The 25,811-nt window shown below is 43.6% G+C and overlaps 1 protein-coding gene across 2 annotated transcripts; it reads left to right on the top strand.

The window, feature by feature from the left end:
• Positions 1–1,256: 1,256 nt before the first annotated feature.
• Positions 1,257–8,057, top strand: LOC127311260 (RNA pseudouridine synthase 7). Of its 2 annotated transcripts, none has more exons than XM_051341659.1 (12): positions 1,257–1,994; positions 2,082–2,125; positions 2,366–2,443; positions 2,736–2,836; positions 3,686–3,773; positions 4,330–4,408; positions 5,487–5,566; positions 5,697–5,762; positions 6,435–6,491; positions 6,562–6,687; positions 7,284–7,504; positions 7,647–8,057. In XM_051341659.1, exons 1-12 carry the CDS (start codon positions 1,910–1,912, stop codon positions 7,774–7,776), a joined length of 1,155 nt encoding a protein of 384 aa, XP_051197619.1. In that variant the 5' UTR covers positions 1,257–1,909; the 3' UTR covers positions 7,777–8,057. The 2 variants fall into 2 exon arrangements, with proteins under 2 accessions (XP_051197619.1, XP_051197613.1); XM_051341653.1 differs by having other exon boundaries at positions 1,258–1,994; positions 5,484–5,566.
• The last annotated feature ends 17,754 nt before the right edge of the window (positions 8,058–25,811 follow it).

The following is a 25,811-nucleotide window of genomic DNA, read 5'->3' as shown; positions in this document are numbered from 1 at the left end:
GGTACTGAATTGTAGAATTATTATTTTTTTTTGAACAGGGGCGGTCCCGGGGGGACCTAGAAGCTTTCATTAAACAGTGGCACAATTACAAAGAGGACCAAAAAGAAAAAAGAGATTACAAACAGGCCCATACTTTTTGCACTACGGACCTGGAAAGTCACAGACGAAACGCCATCGGGTCCAGCTCCAACGCCACCGCTTCTACAATACTCGATGCAGTCAAGCACAACGCCGCCGGGGACATGGCCACTTGGGGCGAGGTGCCGGGAGCCAACTACATCGGAGCTGAGGGGCCTCCAAATCGGCATAGAAGCCTGGAGGTTTGATTTCACCTGCAAACGCCGGTTGGGAAGAACCGATACCGACGACGAGGGTGGGTGCAGTCGCCATACGACCATCTTGGATGGCAGCCGATGAAGAGTCGCCATGATTCCACTCCCGGGAACAGCTTCCGCACTCCCCTGCTGCGGATGGCACTGGGGGATCAGTTCCAGTACCTTCGAAGAGCAAGCGTCCGAGTCGTCCAGCTTCAACACAATCTTCAGTTGCCAATCTCTCTGCAAATTCCTTGCTGCTATCACCACGATAGCGCTGCAACGGAAATCGGAAGAGGGGAAAAACCGTTGATTGGTCCACTGCCCGCAGAGATCGGAGCACCACTCCGGCGAACTAGGAAACTGAATCCCTCCGACAAACTCCTTCCTAACCACCATGGTTAAGAACAGAGGGGGACGGAGAGAAGAACAGCCCACCAGCTCAAAATTATTAGAGCAAGAAGAGGAAGGGAACAAAGGAGCAAGGATAGCCGAAGCAAATCCTTGCCATGGAACCGGCTGAGAGGTGCCGGCATAAGATCCATCTTCACCCTCTCTCCAACCACCTGCCAGGCTGCAGAGACGAGCAAGAGAGTGCAAAGGGAGGGCATCAATGGATCTAGATCCGACCCCCATTTTATTCGCCGGGGAGGAGATAACGAGAAGAAAATCTACCACTACTGGAAACCAGACCTCCCTCCCACACATCGCCGGCCACCATGGCCGCCGGCGGCGGAGGGAGAGAGGCCGGCCGTGAGATTTAGGGGAGAAAGGCTCAAGGAGAGCAAACGCCACAGGGGCACACGGGAAAGTCGAGAATTATTTAAAAAAAAAGGAATTTAATAAAGGGAATTGTAAGAGAAATCTGCTCTCAGTTGCGCTGTGAGCCCAGCAAAGGCCCAAAAGGGCATAGGGTGCAGCCCCACTACCCAACCCTATCCCATCCCCTCCTCCGGAGCTCAGCGCGAGCACGCCGCCGGCAACTGCACGCACGCTGGTCACCACGCCCCCGAGTCCCCAACCTCCGCGCTGCCCAGCAATCCCGGCCGCCGCCGCTCCAACTCACTCCTCCCGGTGAACCCTCCTTCCCGCGTCCTCCATGGATCCCGACGAGCACCTTCCCTTCAAGTCGGGTCCCTGTAGGACATGAGCAAGCTCGCCGCCGCCAACCGCCCCTGCCCCTGCTCCCTCGCTTGGCCGCGCCTTCTCTCCCCGCTCAAATCACTGCCGCTCCACCACCTTGCGTTCGCCGCCGATCGACCATTATCATCGCTCTCAGCCTAGGGGACTCCTCACGCCGACGCCGACCGGTCCTCCTCTCGACAACAGCAGGGGCTCCGGTCTCCCATCTGCACAGGCTACCTCCCAAAAACGACAAACCAGAAAGAGAAGCGGTGTAGCGCTCCGCGCGAAACAGACGGTCGACCGCAAGGGAGGGTTTTCGCGATCCAACGGCCGTAACCCCACCGCCGCACCGCTACACACACCACACGGCTACACAGCAGGCAACTCCCTCCGCAAATCCTCTCCCTCGTCTTGCGCCGCCGCCATTTTCTTCTAGGTTCGGGCGGTGAACTGGGGAGTGTTCGCCTTAGATGGCAGGGACGCTCGCGGGAGCTGGGATCGTGTGGCAGACGCCGGCCAACCCGCCAGAGGCGCAAGACTACATCTTCCACAACGGTAACCACAACCTCACATTGTTCCACCTCTGAGTTTCTAACCCTGCTCCAACTTAACCATTGATGAACGGTCCTCTTCTCTTCGCAGGTCGGCGCTACGTGAGGCCCTATTACTTCGAGTTCATATCCCATGTAACCGAACCTTCTCTTCGTCAACCCTTTTATGTCTTGCTTGTTAGATCTTATGTGTTCTGTTTCGGCCTACAGTTCTAGTTGCTTACGGCGTACGTCCATTAGTTGTGAATAATCAAACTACACAATCATTCACAACTCTCAAGTTTTAGCCTAATTTTCTATTTTGCTCCAGTGATGGGATACCATTAAAGGTGGGTTTGCTACAGGTGGTCTTACCAAATAACTGTTGGTTTGCAGGTGAAGAACAGATGGGCTGGAAAGACCATTGTAGACCTCTTCACAGAAGAATTCAAGGGGCGCCCCCGTGAATACTATGTAGGCAGGCAACATTCCCTTTTAATAATACTTGGACCAAACTATTCCTTGCTCATATGCTTTGCTTTTTTTCTTTTTCCATAAAGTCATTCCGTTTTAGTTGTACAAATGCAGACTGATCATTAGAACCCTCTGCTTGATATTTTTCTAGCCGTTTCGCGCATTTCACTATCTTGAAACTGCGAAGCTTCCTCCAATGATTTAGCACTTGTACAATGAATTATGAGAAGCTTTATTTGCTCTTTGGCAGTATCTTCATTTCTGTATCTGAAATAAATGATGATATTGCTAGGCTCATGCAGTGAAGTGCGGGAGGCTTCAGGTGGATGAGCAAATGGTTCATGCGGACTATATTGTGAAATCATCACAAAAGATAAGCCATTTCTTGCACAGGTGTGTTCATGGTTTTTGGGTACCATTTAGCTTATTCTTTTGTAGTGGTCCATTTAGCTCAATTAATTACTCTCTCGCCTTCATAACAATATAAGTTTTAGAAAATATATGTAGTTAAACTTCTCTAGCTCTAACCACTAATGCATAAGTTATGTGTATATTCGTAGTATGATAGGTGTATAATTTGTTAGTCTTGGTCATTTTGTTCTGACCATTGGATTTGTATGGAGATATGTGCCGGTGAGTGGATTTACATTTATTAGTTCTATAGCAATGTACTGCATTGAACTTGTATACAAAATAGTGGTGCTTATTGGAACCCTGGTGGTGATGTTGGAAATGTTATATATTCCTGAACAAACGGAGCAGTAATGTAGCTCAGATTTTTTTTTCTTGCACTACAAACAAGTGGTCCGAAATAGGGTGCAACATAATTTATTACTGCACATGGTTTCCTCTTACACAAACCAAAGAAAATCCCAACAAAACAGTTCAGCAACTAATGGATTTACTTTTCAATATTGTATTTATCTTATTTCATTCATGGGATTATTTAGCTGAACTAAATTAAAAATAGGATTACTCTGGATAGTGCTAGCGAATGTCTTTTTTCAGGAAAATTATGATTGCCAGTTAAACATTCATGCTTGTCATTCCTTTATGTAGGTCTTAAGTCACCTGGTTTCTCTATGTGGTCTCTTCCATCTTTGATGTAGCTATTACTTGTACACGATCCCCTTAGCTTTTAACAAGGAAGCTCTTTACTCTTGCTTTAACATAGAGAACTCATGCATATTTTTTATGTACAAAGTTTGACTTGGCATATTCTTAAGGTTGTTGCTCTTTCAGGCATGAGCCACCAGTCTTGGGTGGCAATATTGTAATCCTTCAGAATGAAGTTGATGTCGTAACTGTTTGCAAACCGGCATCTGTTCCAGTAAGCTTATAAGTTATGATTGTAATGTTCATGGAAGATGTGATGAATGATAAGAAGACTATGCAGCATTGTTCTTTTAACATTTTTCATGAAACTTGCCTGTATAGCATAATACTATTACAGTATTGATACTCGTTCATCAAAATATGTTGCCTGAACAGCTGAAGTGCTGAACTACAACCAATTAGGGTCTACCAATTCTGAAGTTATGTTATACACGTGTTTTTTTAGTTACTATTAGATGGTTTGTTGTTCTTGTAGTTGCTAATTTCTAGAACCATGATTCAGAAAAAAGAGAAAACTAATCACTAAACCTTTCTATGATATGCATTTAATTTTGGGTAGTCATGTGTGAACTCATGATGAAGTGCGAATTTGTTTTGATAAAGAGTTACGAAGCACCTATTCAATTGATGAGATTCTTGGATGTTCAAGATGCTGCATTTAAGAACTAGAATGCTAATTTCAGTATTCAGTGTGTCAAAGTCTAGTTCAGCTATGTTCAGCTTCGCTCACTTATTGGTACTTACAAAACAGGAGTGTTTTTCTTGTGTAGGTTCATCCTTGTGGACAGTATCGTAAAAACACTGTAGTAGGCATTATGCAGGCTGAGCATGGATTGTCACCCCTATTTCGTATCCTTTCCTCCAGTTATGCATCATTGGATAATGGCTTCCATTATACTACCTCAAACTGTTGTTCAGGAAATGCCCGTTTTCTCCGTCAAACTATTTGTCGCGTTCACTTTCGCATCACTTAACCCACTTCGTTCGAATTGCCATCCAATAAGCAATTTTATAATCTTTAAACGCCGTGAATAGGGAAGTTATGTGGCAAAGAGGGCATGTCATCACCATCATATCCCCCTCTCTTGGTTATGTGCTCGCCTGCCTCCAGCTGTAACAGGTAAACAGAGACAGTTCATGGCGCCTCTCCCTCTTGTGGTAAGGTCTGGAAGATGTGCCTGTTCATTGCCTGTCCACTGCGCCAGACTCCAAACCCGTACCTCAGATTTCCACCATGTAAGGTCTGCACTTGTGTCCTGACGGATGTTGGAGTGCATCCATGCATGCCACCTAGCCTCCATATGGCCCTTCTATGGTCCTCCCACATGATTCATGAGTTTCATGAGCTCTCACTGATTCTCCTCTGTTATGAATTTGGCAAAGGACTGATTCTTCTTCTTCATGGATCGTGATAGGAACAATTAGGAAGATAAAAGGAACCGTAGATTGGATTAGAAGTCACCCAGGCAGATAAAGTTTGAATAACACAGGCAACATCGTTGGGATTGCTTTAATTTGTGCTGCTGGTGCTGCAGTGCTTTGAAATCTCAATTTGTTGAGGGGCCTTATCGCCGTATGTGTCTAGAGATTCAGAGTGGGGATGGGATGGCTTGATCTCACCGGTTGTTCAAGGTCACCTCTCACTGCTCAGACTCATTGCCACACAGCTCCATCCCAAGCGCCTGCTCCAGTATCCATGGTGAAGGCATTCCTCGAGTAACCAGACTAAGTCACGACTGTACCTGGACCTGAAGCTTCACATGATTGGCCAAGGAGGCATAGCATGAGGCAGTCCCGAAACCACATAAGAACCTATCCCTGCTTATTTCGTACTGAAATAAGGGGGGAGGGGTTAACTGCTGTACCTTACTAGGTTTGTGCTTTTTCGTACTGAAATTCCTTGACTACCTCTATTATTTCTCAGCAGTGCATCGGTTAGACCGGCTAGTTTCAGGTCTCCTTATATTTGCTAAAAGTGCTGATCGAGCAGAATCTTTCAGGCAACAGGTGATACCAGTCACCTTCTTTTATTACTATACACATATTCTTTCTGTGTATGCACTCGCCTTATATTCTGCGCATTGAGATATTTTATCGTATTAACACAATTTGTTCATTTGAATTACTGTTGCCATAGATTGAAGCTAATCTGCTACAAAAAGAATATGTAGCCAAAGTTGTTGGTGTCTTTCCTGACGGCGAGGTACAGTATTGGTTGTTTATCTTTGGATACAAGAGCAGAATTTATTCCCGTTTTAAAATATGTTGAATATATTTTATGGTTTGTCTACTTTAAACAGTTTCTTGCATTGTCCAAGGTTTATGTTACTTCCCATGTTTAGTTCTTCATATTCCGAACATCGTACTTTTTGTTCTCGAGCATGTAGCCGTTTGTATTAGAAGGGGAGCACCAAGATGGAGCCAGCTCAAAAAGAAAGGAAAAGAAAAAGGAACCAAAAAGTAAAAACAAACATAGAAGTGACTGTACAGCCAAATTTTGTACTTTGCAAAAGCTTTTAAAACTTCTAGAGATCTCTTGTGACCGAATTGAGTAACTTTGAAGGTAAATTACATAACATTCTACAAAAGGAAACTCCGCTCTGTTTAGCCGTTAGCTTCGTAGCTGAACGCTAACTCGGATATGTCGTGACGGCAGTAGAGAATTCATACTTCTTGAATGCAAAGCAAGTGCATTCACTTGGAGGGGAATTTCCTAGTTCTTTTGTAAATATTTATTTATAAATTAATAGTTATGACCACCGGGTAGGGAATTTCTTAGTGGAAATCCCTTGCAAACAGAATAAACCTTTCAAAACTATTTGCTTGGTTGTTTATTCTGTGTCATGAATTTTTATCTAAAATAATTTCTCTGCAGCGAACTGTTGATGCTAATGTAAACTTCAATGCACGGGAAGGAAGGAGCACTGTGGAGGTCTGTAATTGTTGTGAATTGTTTTTGTCCAAAAAGTCTTATACTGAAGCTGTACTCACCATTACTACAGGTTTGTGATGGTTCTGGTAAGGCCCTTCCAAGTGGAAAACAAGCATGTACTAAGTTTCAGAGGATTTGTACTGATGGGAACCACAGCATTGTCTTGTGCAAACCTGTGACTGGCCGAACTCACCAGGTATCTAATCCTGTTTTACCCTTTATGATTGCGTATGGGTCTGCCTACATTCACACAATTAAATAACCCGGTAATAAAAATTAAATGCCCAGCTCTTTAATCATCTTAACGCTTTAGAAATCTGGAGGGTGCGCAATGCTCGTGTGTACAATGATGGGATCTGGATCACCCGGGGGTTGGTTGATCCCATTTTACATGAATCTAACCTGTGGAAGATGGACAGATCCAAGGCACTACGATGGTTGCCGCTACACACAGAGTCCTGATGGTTGCCGGAACCTGTTATATCATTGTACTATGTCAATCACATCATATCTTAATCAACTTTTGGAGAAGGCCTTCTTCCCTAAAAAAAAAAAAACTTGTGGAGAAGGCCTTCATGGTGGAGAACCTGGCAATGTTAGACGTTTTCATAAGTTCCATTCAAATGATTCAAAGCTCTCACTTGGTTGTTTAACAAGCTTTATATTGGATACGTTACTTCCAAAAAAAAAGTCAATTGTGCTGCTTATTCTTTACTGTATGTGTGTTATGTTTGTAGAGTTCTATGTATTGCTGACACATTATTTCTGTTGGCCAAAATTGTGAAAATGCAGATAAGGGTACATCTAAAACACATTGGTTACCCAATAGCCAACGATGAGCTGTATCTTTCGGGGAATTTTTGTCCGCGTTCATCAAAGGGAACAAGTATAAACAGGGCAACCTCACTAGCATGCTCATCGTTATCATCAGATCCTGATTGTGTTGCTGAAGCTGATCTGGAATTTGATATTGATGCAATGTGCACGAATTGCCCAAATCTTGCTCCTGTCGGGTGAGTGACTACTGTTTCTTAAGAAGTTCACTTGTTAATAAATGGCTCAAATGAAGAAGTGTTTACGAGAATTATCAGCTGTAGTAGGCTGGTGTCTTCTGAATTCTTCAGGTGGTCATTGTAATATTTTTTATTTTGGCAGTTATGACGGAGATGAGGAAGGTTTATGGCTGCATTGTGTGAGATATACTGGTCCTGATTGGAGCTTCGAATGCCCATATCCTGACTGGACCTCCCTTGATAATGTCTCGAGGAAGAAAATGAAGTCCTGATGTAACCTTTGCTCATTCGTGGACCAGCTAAAGATAAAGTGAAGAAAGCAAACGAGGCCCTGATTGTATTGTAGCCCACCAGGTAGTATGGCTGAAATATTGAGATGCTTATGATGCTAGTGCTATTATATTGTCATTAATAGGTGGAGCTAATTTTACAATGTGCGTAGCTAATATTTCTATGAAAGGCATGTAAACCTTTTCTATAAAAAATGATCTTTTACAAAATTATATTGGGATGAAAACTATATTCCTAAGATCAATATAACTATTTTGGTTTATTGGATTTTTCTGAGCTTTTTGGAAAAGGTTTGGCAATTAAAAAGCCATAATCATTTTCCTCCAATTTCACATTATTTGAATTGGGCCAATCTTCTTCCTTTTTGCGTTATTTTCTTGGGTCGCATTGCCTGGCCCATCAAACAAAGAAAATGTGAAAAAATCCCATAAAAAATGTAAAAAAATAAGAAATTGTGTTCATTAGAACATTCTATGTTCACACACAAGTTTTCTGAAAAAAGAGAATTCTTTATTTATCGTAGAAAAGACAAATTTTGATGATCCGACATGGCTATTGATTGGACATTTTTCCATCTTTTTACGTAGACCATATAAAATGGGTTTTGCCCTCTCAAACTCTCACAAGAAGCTTAAATACTCAGCTCAAGCTATGAAACTCATAATAAGGATGAGAAAAAAAATGGATAATGCTGACAAAATTTACATGTGGGCTTAGGACATCTTAAGCGGGGCGACCTAAATTGGACTGCAAAACTGACCGCATGAATCTGTTGGCGTTGGGCCAAATGGTCGAAATCGATCGTGCATCTTTGCGTCCCAGCGACCCGACGCATAATTTTTTTTTCCATTGAAAAACCCATAATTTATATAATTGTAAAAATACATTAAAATGCTTAGAAATTAAAAAGGGCCAACAATGCCTGCTAAAACCTATAGCTATGGACCACTGATCGTCGTCGCTGAGGAGGTCTTATGAACTCCGACATACACCATGGAAGATGGTACACCAGCGGTGGAGGAGGAAGGGGAGCAGGAGGCTGTGGTGAAGGTGACCACTGATCCTAGGTCGTCGAAGGACCAAGAGACGGCGCACACGTGGGTACGTGTCGGCGTGGCCGGAGGAGTCGCCGACCTGTCCTGAGCCAGCGATGAATCACTAAGCTGGATGGCGAGGCCTTCCCACGTAGCGAGCTGGTCGCTAATGTTCGACGACCGGGTCTCCGGATCCCACGTCGGGCCGTCGTCGTCGTGGTTGTTGTCTTCGCCTTGGACATGGTAGTTGGACTCGGCCTCGTCCTCGGCCTTGTGGGCGTCCTCCGCGGCGTCATCGTCGTCGTTGGTGTCCTCATCGTCATCGTCGTCGTACTCATACTTGCGCTCCTCGTCGTCGTTGTCCTCTGTAGATGGGGGGGGGGGGGTGAATAGGTGTTTTAAAAACTATTACGGATTTGTCTTGTAAGAATGCGGAATTAAACTAACGTTTATTTTTAAAGCACAAAAACTAAATATGCTAGGCTCAACTAAGTGCAACAACAACTCAAGCTAAGCAAGATAGGCATAAGATATATGTAACACAAGTGATAGCAAGATATAAGTACATTAAGCACGATGACTATCACAAGAGTAAACTCGGGTATAGAGATAACCGATGCACGCAGAGACAAAGATGTAATCCCGTGTTCCCTCGCACAAGGTGATGTACGTCATGTTGGAGAGATCCAGGCTACCACGAAGGTCTCCCGAACGCCACGAAGGCTCACCTTCTTCTCTAAGACAATACCACAAAGGACAAAGGCCTTCCCTTATGGTTAGCTGATGTTGTGCAAAGCACACCGCTGGGGAACCCGAAGAGGAAGGTATGATGAGCACAGTAGCTAGTTTTTTCTCAGTAAGAAACCAAAATTTAATCGACCAGTAGGAGAAAGAAATCACTTCTGAAGGTGTTGCTATCTGACTTTTGGCAGGGCGCACTGCCAAAGTCAGCAACAACGTGGAACCTGCAAACAACACAACCAAATAATTTGCCCTAACTTACAGTGAGGTTGTCAATCTTACCGATTTTGCTGAAAAAACGTATAGTGTGGAAAGAGATGTTTGTTTGCAGTGAAATTAAAAAGATGCAGTAGATGAACTTATCATTGTAAAGGAAAGGAACGGGGTCCACAGTTCAATAGAGGTGTCTCTCCATAAAGATAAATAACATGATGGGAGAACAAATTACAGCTGGGCAATTGAGAGAATAAAGACCATACATGACAAGATGATTACTATGAGATTTATTTGGGCATTACAACAAGATACATAGACCGTAATACAACTACGTCTATGACTAATAATCCACCTTCCGGTTATCGTCCGAACCCCTTCCAGTATTAAGTTGCAAGCAATAGATTATCACATTAAGCAATGTGTGTAAAGTAAACAATAGAACTACCATTGGATAAAACATTGTTGTTTTCTCCCTAGTAGCAACAACACATCTACAACCTTAGAAGTTATTGTCACTCTCCCAGATTACTAGAGGCATAAATACTCCCTCTTGGAGTCACAATCACATACTTGGCTAGAGCATCTACTAGCAACGGAGAGCATGCAAGATCACAAATAACATATAACAAGTATATAATCAATCTCAACCATAGTATTCAATATTCATCGGATCTCAGCAAACACAACATGTAGAAGTACATAAAGATGATCTTGATCATGATAGGCAGCTCACAAGATCTAAACATGAAGCATAAATTAGAGAAGACAACCATCTAGCTACTGCCATGGACCCGTAGTCCAGAGATGAACAACTCACGCATCACTTCGGAGGCAGACATGGCGATCTAGAGGCCTCCGGCGATGATCTCCCTCTCCGACAGGGTGCCGGAAAGAGCTTTAGAACCCTCCCGAGCTAGGGTCGACGATGGCGGTCGCGACGTAACTTTTCGTGGATGGAAGCTCGGATATTTAGGTTTTTCCCGATCAGATGAATTTATAGGCGGAAGGGCGAGGTCGATGGGCGCCCGAGGGGACAACACCGCCCCTAGGCGTGGCCAGGGGTGGCCCGCGCCTAGGCATGGCGTGGCCGCCTCCTGGCACTTCTTCGTCTGCCCTATGGACTCTGTCTTCGTTACAGTAAAATTGGAACTTCGGGTTTCTTTTCGTCCAATTCCGAGAATATTTCCTGGACAACTTTTTGAAATACAAAAACAATAGAAAACATGAATTGGCACTGTGGTATCTTGTCAATAGGTTAGTTCAAAAAATACATAAAAGTGCTACGAAGTGTAAATAAAAAAACATACATAAATTGATGTAAAACAAGCATGGAGCATCAAAAATTATAGATACGTTTGCAACATATCAGCATCCCCAAGCTTAACTCCTACTCGCCCTCGAGTAGGCAAGTGATAATAAAAGTAATTTTTGAGGTGACATGAAGCCAACACAATCTTGATCAAGTTATTGTAAAAGCATTGTGAGCTGGGATTAAAGTACTCTAAACATAGGGATGCTAGATATAATTCTAATAATAGAACTTAGCAACTATGTTACAACTTGAGAAGTAACTCAAACATAAGATCATGAATAATAGTGCACTGAAAGCAACTATTTGTTTTTGAGCATAGAGAAAACATAGCGAAGTGGTATTCAACTTGTCCTTTATAAAGTAGCAAAACATAAATGCCAGGACACCTTTAAAGTTTAAAGGGTGACTAGATACAAGTAGTTTGAGAATAAGCAATAACATAATCATGAATCAATCAATTATAAATTTTGGGACTATGCACATTATACTCAGAATGATAACTATGCTCTCTTAATTGGTGCATAAAGTAAGAAGATGAAGACTCAACATAAAAGTAAAAGAAAGGCCATGCGCAGAGGGAAGCAAGATTACTCATGTGCTAGAACTTTTTTATTTTGAATACAATAGAGGTGTTAAAAATATATTTTGAGAGGTATGTATGTCTATATATGTCAATGAATGTCATCAAATAATCTATCATCCTTTCACGTTTAATGGATTCAAGAACGGCTCCCATAGAGAGAACAATAAAGTTCATCTTCTCCTTTATTTGAACAAGCTAAGTTCATGATTTCTCAAGAACATAGTGCTAGGAGATTTTGGTTATTGGTTCAATTTATATTTTAGTGGGCTGGGCATCCGCGTCTGCTCTTTTTTGTAATATTAGAGACTAGAACATTATGCATGTTATTCAAGGTGTGAAGCCAAAATAAATATGAAAGAGATAATAAAGCATTCAACACTTTCTCATGAGCTAAAACGAGAACACAAAACAGGTAATAATTTTTGAATGTTTAAAGGTAGCACACAAGCAATTCACTTTGGAGTGGAAGTGAAATACCACATATAGGTAGGTGATACGTCTCCAACGTATCTATAATTTCTGATGTTCCATGCTAGTTTTATGACAATACCTACATTTTTTACTCACACTTTATAATGATTTTATGCATTTTTCGGAACTAACCTATTAACAAGATGCCGAAGTGCCAGTTCCTGTTTTCTGCTGTTTTTGGTTCCAGAAAGGTTGTTCGGGCAATATTCTCGGAATTCGACGAAACAAAAGCCAAAAATCTTATTTCACCGAGACGGACCAGAACACCGAAGGGGAGACGGAGTGGAGGCCCAGGCCCCCCACACCATAGGCTGGCGCGGCCAAGAGGGGGGGCGCGCCGCCCTATGGGGTGGGCCCCCCAGGCACCCCCTTGCGCGGCCTCTACGCCTATATAATCTCTCGTGACGTGAAAACCCTACACCAATTGACGAAACTCCAGAAAGACTCCAGGGACGCCGCCGCCATCGCGAAACTCCGTTTCGGGGGACAAAAGTCTCTGTTCCGGCACGCCGCCGAGACGGGGAATTGCCCCCGGAGTCATCTCCATCGACACCACCGCCATCTTCATCGCCGTTGCTGTCTCCTATGATGAGGAGGGAGTAGTTCTCCCCCGAGGCTGAGGGCTCTACCGGTAGCTATGTGGTTCATCTCTCTCTCCCATGTGATCTTTATGTGATCATGAGCTTTGTATCACTATTAATCTATGAGCTACTCTAGTGATGTTATTAAAGTAGTCTATTCCTCCTCCATGATGTAATGTTGACAGTGTGTGCATCATGTAGTACTTGGCGTAGGTTATGATTGTAATCTCTTGTAGATTATGAAGTTAATGAAGGAGATATGCCCTAGAGGCAATAATAAAGTGGTTATTATTTATATCTTTATGTTTATGATAAATGTTTATATATCATGCTATAATTGTATTAACCGAAACATTAGTACATGTGTGATATGTAGACAACAAGAAGTCCCTAGTATGCCTCTTAAACTAGCTTGTTGATTAATGGATGATTAGTTTCATAATCATGAACATTGGATGTTATTAATAACAAGGTTATCATTATATGAATGATGTAATGGACACACCCAATTAAGCATAGCATAAGATCTCGTCATTAAGTTATTTGCTATAAGCTTTCAATACATAGTTACCTAGTCCTTATGACCATGAGATCATGTAACTCACTTATACCGGAAAGGTACTTTGATTTCATCAAACGCCACTGCGTAAATGGGTGGTTATAAAGGTGGGATTAAGTATCCGGAAAGTATGAGTTGAGGCATATGGATCAACAGTGGGATTTGTCCATCCCGATGACGGATAGATATACTCTGGGCACTCTCGGTGGAATGTCGTCTAAATGTCTTGCAAGCATATGAATAAGTTCATAAGAGACCACATACCACGGTACGAGTAAAGAGTACTTGTCAGGAGACGAGGTTGAACAAGGTATAGAGTGATACCGATGATCAAACCTCGGACAAGTAAAATATCGCATGACAAAGTGAATTGGTATCGTATGTGAATGGTTCATTCGATCACTGAAGTCATCGTTGAATATGTGGGAGCCATTATGGATCTCCAGATCCCGCTATTGGTTATTGGTCGGAGTGAGTACTCAACCATGTCCGCATAGTTCACGAACCGTAGGGTGACACACTTAAAGTTGGATGTTGAAATGGTAGAACTTGAATATGGAATGAAGTTCGAATATTTGTTCGGAGTCCCGGATGAGATCCCGGACATCACAAGGAGTTCCGGAATGGTCCGGAGAATAAGATTCATATATAGGAAGTCATATTCCAAGTTTGGAAATGATCCGGTGCATTTATGGCAGGTTCTAGAAGGTTCTAGAAAAGTCCGGAAGAAATCACCATGGAAAGTAGAGTCCCGGAGGGACTCCACCTTGCATGGCCAGCCAACCCTAAAGGGGAGGGTGGACTCCCCTAGGGTGGCCGGCCAACCCCCCTCATGGAAGGGGGGAATCCCACCCCAAGTGGGATTCCCACCTTGGGTAGATTTTCCTACATATGGGAGGTTTCATTGTTGGGGTCTTATTCGAAGACTTGGATACCAACACTTGGGGATTTCCACCTATATAATGAGGAGGAGAGGGAGGGGGCTGCCCACTCTTGGCCGCACCACCTAGGGCTGCCCTTGGCCGGCGCCCTAGCCTCCCCCTCTCCCCAAACCCTAGCGGTCTCTCTCCTCCACCACATCCCGCACGCTTAAGCGAAGCTCCGCCGGATTTCTCCACCACCACCGACACCACGCCGTCGTGCTGTTGGATTCAAGAGGAGCTACTACTTCCGCTGCCCGCTGGAACGGGGAGGTGGACGTCGTCTTTGTTAGAAGAATATGCGTGTTGTATTACCAGGGGGCCAAAGGCCACAATATATAGTACATGTACAGGTGCAAATATGTAGGAAGCTCCCTAACATATGGGGAAACTACAATATACAGATATATACTCTAACACCCCCCCTCAAACTCATGGTGGATCCACAACACTGAGTTTGGAGAGTAAAAAGTCATGTTGCGCTCGAGTTTGTGCCTTTGTAAAGAAATCCGCCAACTGCAAATCTGAAGGCACATAATGAACCGCAACAACCTCATCCTGCACCTGAGCACGTGTATAAAAAGCATCAACACCAATATGCTTGGTCAGCTCATGCTTGACCGGATCACGTGCAATACTGATAGCACCTGTACTGTCAGACAAAAGTGGAGTGGGTGTCGTAACAGGGACCCCAAAATCTGCAAGCAACCACCGTAACCAGGTCACCTCAGCAATCAACAAAGCCATAGCCCGCAGCTCAGCCTCAACACTCGAACGAGAAACCGCTACCTGTTTCTTCGTCTTCCAAGCAACAAGTGAACCACCAAGAAACACACAGTAAGCAGAAAGTGAACGACGATCCGTAGGATCACTCGCCCACGTAGCATCCGAGTAGCACTGGAGCTGGAGAGAGCTAGAACGAGGAAAGAAAAGGCGACGAGTAATCGTGCCACGAAGGTAACGAAGAACACGGAGGAGATGACTGTAGTGAACAGTGGTAGGAGCTGAGACAAACTGACTCAGAATATGAACAGGATAAGAAATATCAGGACGAGTGACAGCAAGATAAACAAGACTCCCAACAAGATGACGATAACGTGTGGGATCGGGAAGAGGATCACCATCAGTAGGACGAAGCTTAACATTAAGCTCCATAGGAGTATCAACCGTGCGCTCATCCCCAAGAGCAGCACGAGCAAGAAGATCCTGAATGTACTTCTCCTGAGAGATAGAAAAGCCATCAGAAGTGGAGGAAACCTCAATCCCAAGAAAATAGCGAAGAGGACCAAGATCAGTCATGAGAAACTGATCACGAAGACGAGCCTTTACAAAGGCAATATACTCAGGATCATCACCAGTAATGATCATATCATCAACATAGAGAAGGAGAAGGGTGCGTCCACGAGGAGAAGTGTGAACGAAAAGTGCTGGATCATGAAGACTAGGAGAGAAACCAGCAGCAGTCACCACAGAGGCAAAGCGCTCAAACCAGGCACGAGGGGCCTGTTTGAGACCATAGAGAGAACGTCGAAGACGACAAACCATCCCATCAGGAACAGAATACCCAGGAGGAGGCTGCATGTAAACCTCCTCACTCAACTCGCCATTAAGAAAAGCATTCTGAACATCAAGCTGGGAGACAGACCAGCGGCGAACAGAAGCAACAGCAAGAAGGGTACGCACAGTAGTCATATGAGCCAAAGGGGCAAAAGTCTCATCATAGTCACGACCGTGCTCCTGCTGAAAGCCACGAGCCACAAGACACGCTTTATAGCGCTCAAGAGATCTATCAGAGCGAGTCTTAATTTTATAGACCCACTTACACGTGATAGGACGAACACCAGAATGAGGAGAAACAAGATCCCAAGTGCCAGTGCGCTCAAGCGCAGCGATCTCCTCTGCCATGGCAAGCTGCCATTCAGGATGACGCTCGGCATCCCGATAAGAAGTCGGCTCGGAAACGACAGAGAGACCATACTGACTAGGAGAGTAATGAACTGGAGCACGACGCTGATGAACAGGCCGTGAAGGGGGAGGCTCATCTGCAGAAGACAAGTCATCAGAAGAAGAGGAAGAAGGGACAACATCGGAATGAGCCGAAGCCGGAGAACGAGGAGTACTAGGTGGACTAGACAAACGAGAGGATGGCGCCGAAGGGGGCGCATCAGAAGTAGGAGGGAGGGGAGGAGGGACAACAGGGGGTGAATCCGGAAAAAGAAGAAAAGAAATATCATCCACCGGGTAAGTACCCGAGGTGGGGCGAGGATAGAAGGGACGCGTCTCATCAAACGTGACGTCACGAGAGATGCGCATCCGACGACCAACGGGGTCCCAACAGCGATAGCCCTTATGCTCATCACTGTATCCGAGAAAAACACACTCAACAGACTGAGCGGTCAGTTTGGTGCGTTCGCGAGGAGGCAGAAGGACATAGCAGACGCAACCAAATGAACGGAGAGTCGAGTAGTCTGGATAAGCACCAGAGAGACGCTCGAGAGGAATGCCACCCTGTAGAGCAGCGGAAGGCTGAATGTTAATGAGGTGGGCCGACGTAGCAACAGCCTCAGCCCAGAAATGTGGCGGAAGAGAAGAAGCAATCATCATAGCACGGTGGTCTCAAGAAGATGACGATGCTTACGCTCGGCGACACCATTTTGAGCATGCGCGCCGGGACAAGAAAACTGAGCGAGGGTACCCTCCTCAGCAAGGACACCACGAAGGTGCTGGGAGATATACTCACCAGCAGAATCAGCACGCAACACGCGAATGGGTGAGGAATACTGAGTGCGGACCATGGCCGCAAAACGCTGATAAATAGAGAGCACCTCACTGCGAGAGTGCATGAAAAACACCCAGGTGTACCGTGAAAAATCATCAATGAATAAGATATAGTATCGATGGCCCCCTTTCGAAGCGAAGGGAGCCGGACCCCAAACATCTGAATGGACTAAATCGAACGGTCGCTGAGAGTCAGACACACTAATAGGATAGGGAAGCTGAATCTGTTTGCCTAACCTACAGCCCTGACAGTGTAACGACCCATCTCCAGAGACAGACCCCAGAAGGCCACGATGAACCAAAGACGACAGGCGAGAGTCACAAAGGTGACCAAGACGATGATGCCACTGCTGAAAAGAGCCGGTGACAGAGGCAACAACCGGAGGAGAACTAGCAGATGGAGTGGTAGCGGAAGGAATACGAAGCCAGTCTAACTCCCAAAGCCCCGGAGACTTACGGCTACGAGGGCCAGCTCCAACCAGGGCCTGTGTGCGACGATCCTGAACCGCACAAGACTCAGCGTCAAGAATGACACGACAACCAGAATCGGTGAGCTGGCTAGCAGAGAAAAGGTTCATCCGAAGGTGAGGAACATGAGAAACATCAGGGACAGAGAAAGAGGGAGTAGAAAGGGTGCCTCTACTAGAAACAGGAATAGAGGTACCATCAGCCGTGACAACACGGACAGGAGAAATAAGAGACCGAAGAGCAGACAGAATAGAAGACTCAGAGGTCATATGAAAGGAAGCTCCAGAATCCAGATACCACGGGGACGTACCTGACTGTGTAGAAAGTGGTGGTCGCGCTGTGCCAGAAGAGCCAGTCACAGAACCAGCAGCGCCCGGCGAGGAAGAGTCTGTAGTAGCGAGCAGACCACGAAGACCCCTGAGAATGTCCTGATCAGAGAGTGCAACTGCAGAAGATCCTGAAGAGCCAGCCTGCTGACGATCCTGGAACTGCTGATGTAAACTGGGATCCCGCGTCCAGCAGGTGGAGGAAGTGTGGCCAACCTTGCCACAGTAGGTGCAATGAGGACGAGAGCGGAGACTCGGACCGCGAGGCTGCTGACGTAAACTGGAATCCCAAGCATCAAGCAGGCGGTGAAGCTGCGCTATCTCATGCGCAGAGAGGGGTGCGACTGGAGAGGTCGACGTACAATCAGGTGCCGACGAGGAGCTATCACCCACACGCACAGAGGCCACCAAAGGGGGCGACGGAGAGCAACACGCCGATGAAGAAAGAGTCGGCAAAGCGCGGTCATAACCACGTGAAGGGGCCGCGAAAGTCGACGTAGAGCGGTAGGCCGACATAGACGAAGTCGGCGAAGCGCGAGCAGAGCCGCGTGAAGAGGCCGCGAAAGTCGATGTAGAGCGGCAGGCCGACATAGAGGAAGTCGGCGAAGCGCAGGCAGAGCCGCGTGAAGAGGCCGCAAAAGTCGATGTAGAGCGGTAGGACGACATAGACGAAGTCGGCGAAGCGCGGGCAGAGCCGCGTGAAGAGGCCGCAAACGGCGACGAATAATAGCTAGCAGTCATGCACGGAGGCAGCGGACAAATACCAAGTACCGAAGGTGGGGCCAAAGAAGGGGCGGGATCAGCGGAAGACATAGTTTTTTTTTTTTTTGCTTCAGACGCAAGTCAACTGCAGGAGAGCAGGGAGATCAATCTCAGGAGAGCAGGGAGATCGATCGGGTTGAGTGGAGATCGGCCACAGCAGAGATCGGCCACAGCAGAGATCGGCCACAGCAGGAGGAGGAGCTCGTTGGGGAATCAAGTGGAGCTAGCGGATCAAGTGGAGCTAGCTGGTGAGATGTTGGATTGGATTAGCCTTGGTATCAACCGGAATTGGGAAAAAGCGAGCGGGGCAAGGGCGCCGGTGGGATTGGGGCGACGCGGACGGGAGAAGAGAAGAGATCGGCCAGGGCATCGGGCGGAGCAGGCAGGGGCGGGCGGGCGTCGCGCGGACACAGCAGCCACGCGCGGAGTCGGGCGGGCGTCGGGCGGAAGCAGGCGCGGGGCGCGGGGCAGGGAGCAGCGCGGCCACGCACGGAGAAGATCGGCCGGAACACGTACTAGACTAGAGGATCAATTATTTTGCTCTGATACCATGTTAGAAGAATATGCGTGTTGTATTACCAGGGGGCCAAAGGCCACAATATATAGTACATGTACAGGTGCAAATATGTAGGAAGCCCCCTAACATATGGGGAAACTACAATATACAGATATATACTCTAACAGTCTTCATCAACAACCGAACGTGTGACCGAGTACGGAGGTGCTGCCCGTTCGTGGCGCCGGAAGCGATCGTGATCAAGATCTTCTACGCGCTTTTGCAAGCGGCAAGTGAACGTCTACCGCAGCAACAAGAGCCTCCTCTTGTAGGCTTTGGAATCTCTTCAAGGTGAGACTCGATAAAACCCCTCATTGCTACCGTCTTCTAGATTGAATCTTGGCTTGGATTGCGTGTTCGCGGTAGGAAAATTTTTGTTTTCTATGCAACGTATCCCTACAGTGGTATCAGAGCCGTGTCTATGCATAGATGGTTGCACGAGTAGAACACAATGGTTTTGTGGGCGTTGATGCTCTTGTTATCTTTAGTTTGAGTACTTTGCATCTTTGTGGCATAGTGGGATGAAGCGGCTCGGACTAACTTTACATGACCGCGTTCATGAGACTTGTTCCTCGTTCGACATGCAACTTGTATTGCATAAGAGGCTTTGCGGGTGTCTGTCTCTCCTACTATAGTGAAGATTCAATTTACTCTTCTATTGATAACATTAGTATCACCGTTGTGGTTCATGTTCGTAGGTAGATTAGATCTCTCTCGAAAACCCTAAACCACGTAAAATATGCAAACCAAATTAGAGACATCTAACTTGTTTTTGCAGGGTTTGGTGATGTGATATGGCCATGATGTGATGATGAATATGTATGAAATGATCATTATTGTATTGTGGCAACCGACAGGAGCCTTATGGTTGTCTTTAAATTTCATGTTGAGTAGTATTTCAAAGTAGTTGTAATAGTTGCTACATGAGGTGAACAACCATGAAGACGGCGCCATGAACCTTGACGCTACGCCGACGATGATGGAGATCATGCCCGTTGATGATGGAGATCATGTCCGTGCTTTGAAGATGAAGATCAAAGGCGCAAAGACAAAAGGGCCATATCATATCACATATGAACTGCATGTGATGTTAATCCTTTATGCATCTTATTTTGCTTAGATCGCGACGGTAGCATTATAAGATGATCCCTCACATTAATATCAAGATAATAAAGTGTTCTCCCCTCGTATGCACCGTTGTAACAGTTCGTCGTTTCGAAGCATCTCGTGATGATCAGATGTGATAGATTCAACGATTCACATACAACGGGTGTAAGCCATGTTGCACACGCGGAATACTTGGGTTTGCTTGACGAGCCTAGCATGTACAGACATGGCCTTGGGACAATGGAAACCGAAAGGTTGAACACGAGTCATATGGATGATATGATCAACATGTTGATGTTCACCATTGAAGCTACATCATCTCACGAGATGATCAGTTTTTGGTGTAGTGAATTTGGATCGTGAACCACTTAACAACTATGAGGGATGTTGTATTAAGTGGGAGTTCATTAGTAATTAGATTAAAACATGAACTAATTATCATAAACATAGTCTGAGTAGTATTTTGAATTAATTTTGTAGTATTGGCATCCGTTTACTACTATGCGCTAGTCTTGTAATTGAGATAGAAATACTGTTAAAATCTGACAAGAAACTTTACGGATTGGTACCGTATTGTCAAAGAATCAAGAATTAATTAAGTCCTATTGCAAACTTTTAGTAAACCTCACATTGTTGATTCAAAGAGCTATGGTTTCAATTAGTACCTAAAGTTATCTTGTCTCCGTGAAACTTGAAGTTCAAATCTGTTTGAAAAGTAAGGAGCTGAAAATTTAGTTTTCAGAAATAATCAAGGTATGAGATATATGTGATATCTAAGACCTTATTGCAAGATGATAGAATATAAATTTGGTGAGAATACATAAACTCATAAGTTTTATGGGAATGTATGAAGGTTGAAGACGCCAGGCGTCACAATCCTCCAACTATTGGGGCACTAATAATATTCGCATATCCATGAAGTTATCATCCTTAGTATGCACCGTTGCTAAGACTTGTCGTATCGAAGCATCACATGATGATCGGGTGTTATAGATTCTACGAGTGCTTACAACGGGTGCAAGCCAGATTTGCACATACAAATACTAAGGTTAACCTTTATGAGCCTAGCATGTACAGACATGGTCTCAGAAAGTTGTCATGAATTGATGGATAAAATTATGAGTGAAATTGTTCATCATATTACAAAGTTACTAATAGTGAAATCTAGAACACTTTGATCATATGATGATCAACTTCAAAATAAGAACCTCAAGGTTATTGGTATAAGACCAACAAACCTAGAAGTTATTAATGTTGAAGTGTTTTTCTGAATAATGAGGAAAGCTAAAAGAGAAACTGCAAAAGATATTTTGGCAGAAAGAAAGAAAAGACTAGAAAGTCTAGCTCAGGTGTATATAAATGATATACATGTTATGGTTGTATTCCTAGTTAGGTCACACTATGAAATTCTTGGGTATTATTACTATATTGGTTGGTATGAAGTGTCATACAAAACAACGCAATACAAGAATACAATGGCCTAAGTGACTAACAAGGAATATGATAGAAATGCACGTCTGGAACAAAATAAAGTGTTATTATGTTCGTCGTTGGCATTCTATCTAGCCCTTAGAATTTATAATAAAGAACTTAATAATTGTTATTTTGCTCTGGTCAAATGAAAACAATGAGTTGTTCAAATTATGACATTACTCCATATATGATGGATAAGTTATTATAAATCTTAATGGTGAAACACACATACATAACACTGACGCTAAAATGCCATAAGGCAAATGATTTGAATTCCACTTATTTGTGGAACCGCCATTTAGGTCATGTTAGAAAGGAACGCATGAAGGAACTCCATGCAAATGGATTTTGGAGTCATTTGATTTTTGAATCATTTGGCGCTTGCAAATCTTTTCTAAAGAAAATGATTAAAATGCCGTTCATAGGCCAAGAGTTGAACGGGCAACTAACTTAGTGAAAAATACATGATGATGTATGTGGTTCACTGGGCATAGTTGTGTGCGGGAGATTCTTCTACTTCATGAAAACTTTTCAACAATGAATTGAGTATATATATGTGGATATATTCAATAAGGAAGAAGTTTGAAACATTTGAATGGATTCAAATAAATTTCAGCATGAAGTGGAAATCATCGTAATAGAAAAGTCAAATATCTATGATTGGATCATGGTGAAAATATTTGAATTACGAGTTTTAGCGAACATCTAAGAGAGTCATGAAATTGTTCTACAACTCACATTTCTTGGAGCATCATAATGATGATATAGTATCCGAGAGATGTATCCAAGCCTTGTTGGATTAATGATGAGATAAAATATTATGACGCCATTATATTTTTGTTTTTGTGGATTATGCTTTAGTGACTACCTCTTTTACACTGAATAGAGCATCATCATGATCTGTAGAAATGACACCATACGAGTTATGGCATGGGTATAAACCCTAATAGTCCTTTCTTTAAATTTTGGTCTAAAAATTAACAACCAAAATCGGATGAATGTCTTTGTTGGTTATCCCAGAGAATTGATTGGGAATTCTTCTCACTATGGAGACAAAGACAAAAGTGTTTGTCAATGTTTCTTATTTCCAAGAAATTGTTTCTAGTGAAGTATTTGAGTGGGAGGACAATATAATTTGATAAGGTTTATGAATCTGAGCATAATGATCAGAGTAGCGCAGCATCATAATTGGTTTCGGAAGCGGCCACGACGATCATGGCTCCCATGACTACAAAGTGTCTTAGCCATGGAGATCGAAGTACATATTGAACCTTGTAGGTATGGTTTACTTTGTGATCAAATAAATGATTTGTGGACAAAGGATTGATTTTGAACAATGATAAACCAACTACAAACAAAGAAGTTATGATGGGCCCTGACTCCGTTAAAATGGCCATACGCCATGAAATCCATAATAGATGAATACTTTTTGAAAGTAAATGGATCTATAGACTTGGATGAAATATCCTTAAAGAAGCTCGACTTGTCGAAAAATTGTTTACGACAAAGTTCAAAGAGTTGACTACGATAAGATTAGATCTTCCGTAGCAATGCTTATAGTCTATGTGGATTATTCTAGTATTCACCACATATTTCTTTTATGAGATATGCTAGTAGGATGGCAAAATACACTACTTAACAGAAGTATGTATACAAGATACAACCAATTGTTTTGCTAGTCTGTAGAATACTAGATAGGTATACGAACTTCAATTGGATGAAGTGAGTATTACGGAGTTGGAATCTTCACCAGATGAAATAGTCAAAAGTTTTTTTTGATTTCATCAGAAATGATGAAGAGGCTTGCATTTGCAAGAAATTAAGTGGGAGCGCTGAGACATATTTATAATACTTTATGTAGATGACATATAGTTGGTTATAAATAATGTAATTATATACTTGATTACAATGTTTCATTGAAAATTAACTTCAATGAAAGGATATGGACTAAAACATATTTAGTGTCAAGATCTATGAAGTTTAAGTCAAAGTACATAGAATAGATATTGAAATAGTTCAATATAGAAATATTAAGAAAATGTTCTTGTCATGTGAAGGTTTAACAAGACTTGAGTGTATCTGACACTCGATGAGTAAAAACACATGAGTGATTTTAGATCACGAATAATATGTACAAAATCAGATATCTTGTGCTCTAAAATGTTATGAGCATATACCGGAATGATTCATGAGATGATCATTGGATGACAGTAAGAATATCCTTGAGTACTTTAGAAGAACCAAGGATATATATATAGTTTTGTATGGAGAAATGACAAACAAATCGCTGTAAGGTGATTACACCGATATTTGTTTTGTCACATATAAAATAAAATTTCAATCTCAAATTAGACTAAGTGTTGTTTTAAAAAGTAGCACAATGAGCTAGAAGTTGTCTATGCTAGATTTAGAAGAGTTCTAAATACTGTGACGGATTCTACAAAAGAAGGCAGAATATGTCATTGTTTTGACAAATGACAAAGGATGTTAAAGTCAAGAGGTTCTTTGAGAACTTGGTGTAGTTCCGACAGAGTCAGAATTTTGAAGCTATATTGTATGTGACAATATTAGTGACATATTTCAGACAGCGGAATTAAGGTTCCACCAGAAGATCAAACATATTTAATGCCGACTCATTTGGAAATGAGTGATGCGTTGAGACGCAAATGAATTACAAAATACATACGTTTCTGAGCGTGTCAGATCCGTTGACAAAAAACCTCTCCCGTGAGCAATACATGATAAAGCATCGGAAGGCCAAGGTGTTATATCTTTACAAATGTAAACTAGATTATTGACTCTAGTGCAAGTGGGAGACTGATACGTCTTCAACGTATCGATAATTTCTTATGTTCAATGCCACATTATTGATGTTATCTACATGTTTTATGCACACTTTATGTCATATTCGTGCATTTTCTGGAACTAACCTATTAACAAGATGCCGAAGTGCCAGTTGCTGTTTTCTGTTATTTTTGGTTTCAGAAATCCTAGTAAGGAAATATTCTCGGAATTGGACGAAATCAACGCCCAGGGGCCTATTTTGCCACGAAGCTTCCAGAAGTCCGAAGACGAAACGAAGTGGGGCCACAGGGTGCCCAAACCCTAGGGCGGCGTGGCCCCCCCTGGCCACGCCGTCCTATGGTGTGGGGCCCCCGTGCCCCCTCCTGACTTGCCCTTCCGCCTACTTAAAGCCTCCGTGACGAAACCCCCAGTACCGAGAGCCACAATACGGAAAACCTTCCAGAGACGCCGCCAACGCCGATCCCATCTCGGGGGATCCAGGAGATCACCTCCGGCACCCTGCCGGAGAGGGGAATCATCTCCCGGAGGACTCTACGCCACCATGGTCGCCTCCGGTGTGATGTGTGAGTAGTCTACCCCTGGACTATGGGTCCATAGCAGTAGCTAGATGGTTGTCTTCTCCCCATTGTGCTATCATTGTCGGATCTTGTGAGCTGCCTAACATGATCAAGATCATCTATCTGTAATTCTATATGTTGCGTTTGTTGGGATCCGATGAATAGAGAATACTTGTTATGTTGATTATTAAAGTTATATCTATGTGTTGTTTATGATCTTGCATGCTCTCCGTTACTAGTAGATGCTCTGGCCAAGTAGATGCTTGTAACTCCAAGAGGGAGTATTTATGCTCGATAGTGGGTTCATGCCTGCATTGACACACAGGACGATGTGACAGAAAGTTCTAAGGTTGTGTTGTGCTGTTGCCACTAGGGATAAAACATTGATGCTATGTCTAAGGATGTAGTTGTTGATTACATTACGCACCATACTTAATGCAATTGTCTGTTGCTTTGCAACTTAATACTTTGGAGGGGGTTCGGATGATAACTTTGAAGGTGGACTTTTTAGGCATAGATGCAGTTGGATGGCGGTCTATGTACTTTGTCGTAATGCCCAATTAAATCTCACTATACTCATCATGATATGTATGTGCATGGTCATGCTCTCTTTATTTGTCAATTGCCCAACTGTAATTTGTTCACCCAACATGCTGTTTGTCTTATGGGAGAGACACCTCTAGTGAACTATGGACCCCGGTCCAATTCTCTTTCTTGAAATACAATCTCTTTGCAATCTTGTTCTACTGTTTTCTGCAAACAATCAT

The sequence above is a fragment of the Lolium perenne genome, chromosome 1, assembly GCF_019359855.2.
Source record: "Lolium perenne isolate Kyuss_39 chromosome 1, Kyuss_2.0, whole genome shotgun sequence".
NCBI classification, from domain to species: Eukaryota; Viridiplantae; Streptophyta; class Magnoliopsida; order Poales; family Poaceae; genus Lolium; species Lolium perenne.
This window is presented reverse-complemented; position numbering and strand designations above follow the sequence as displayed.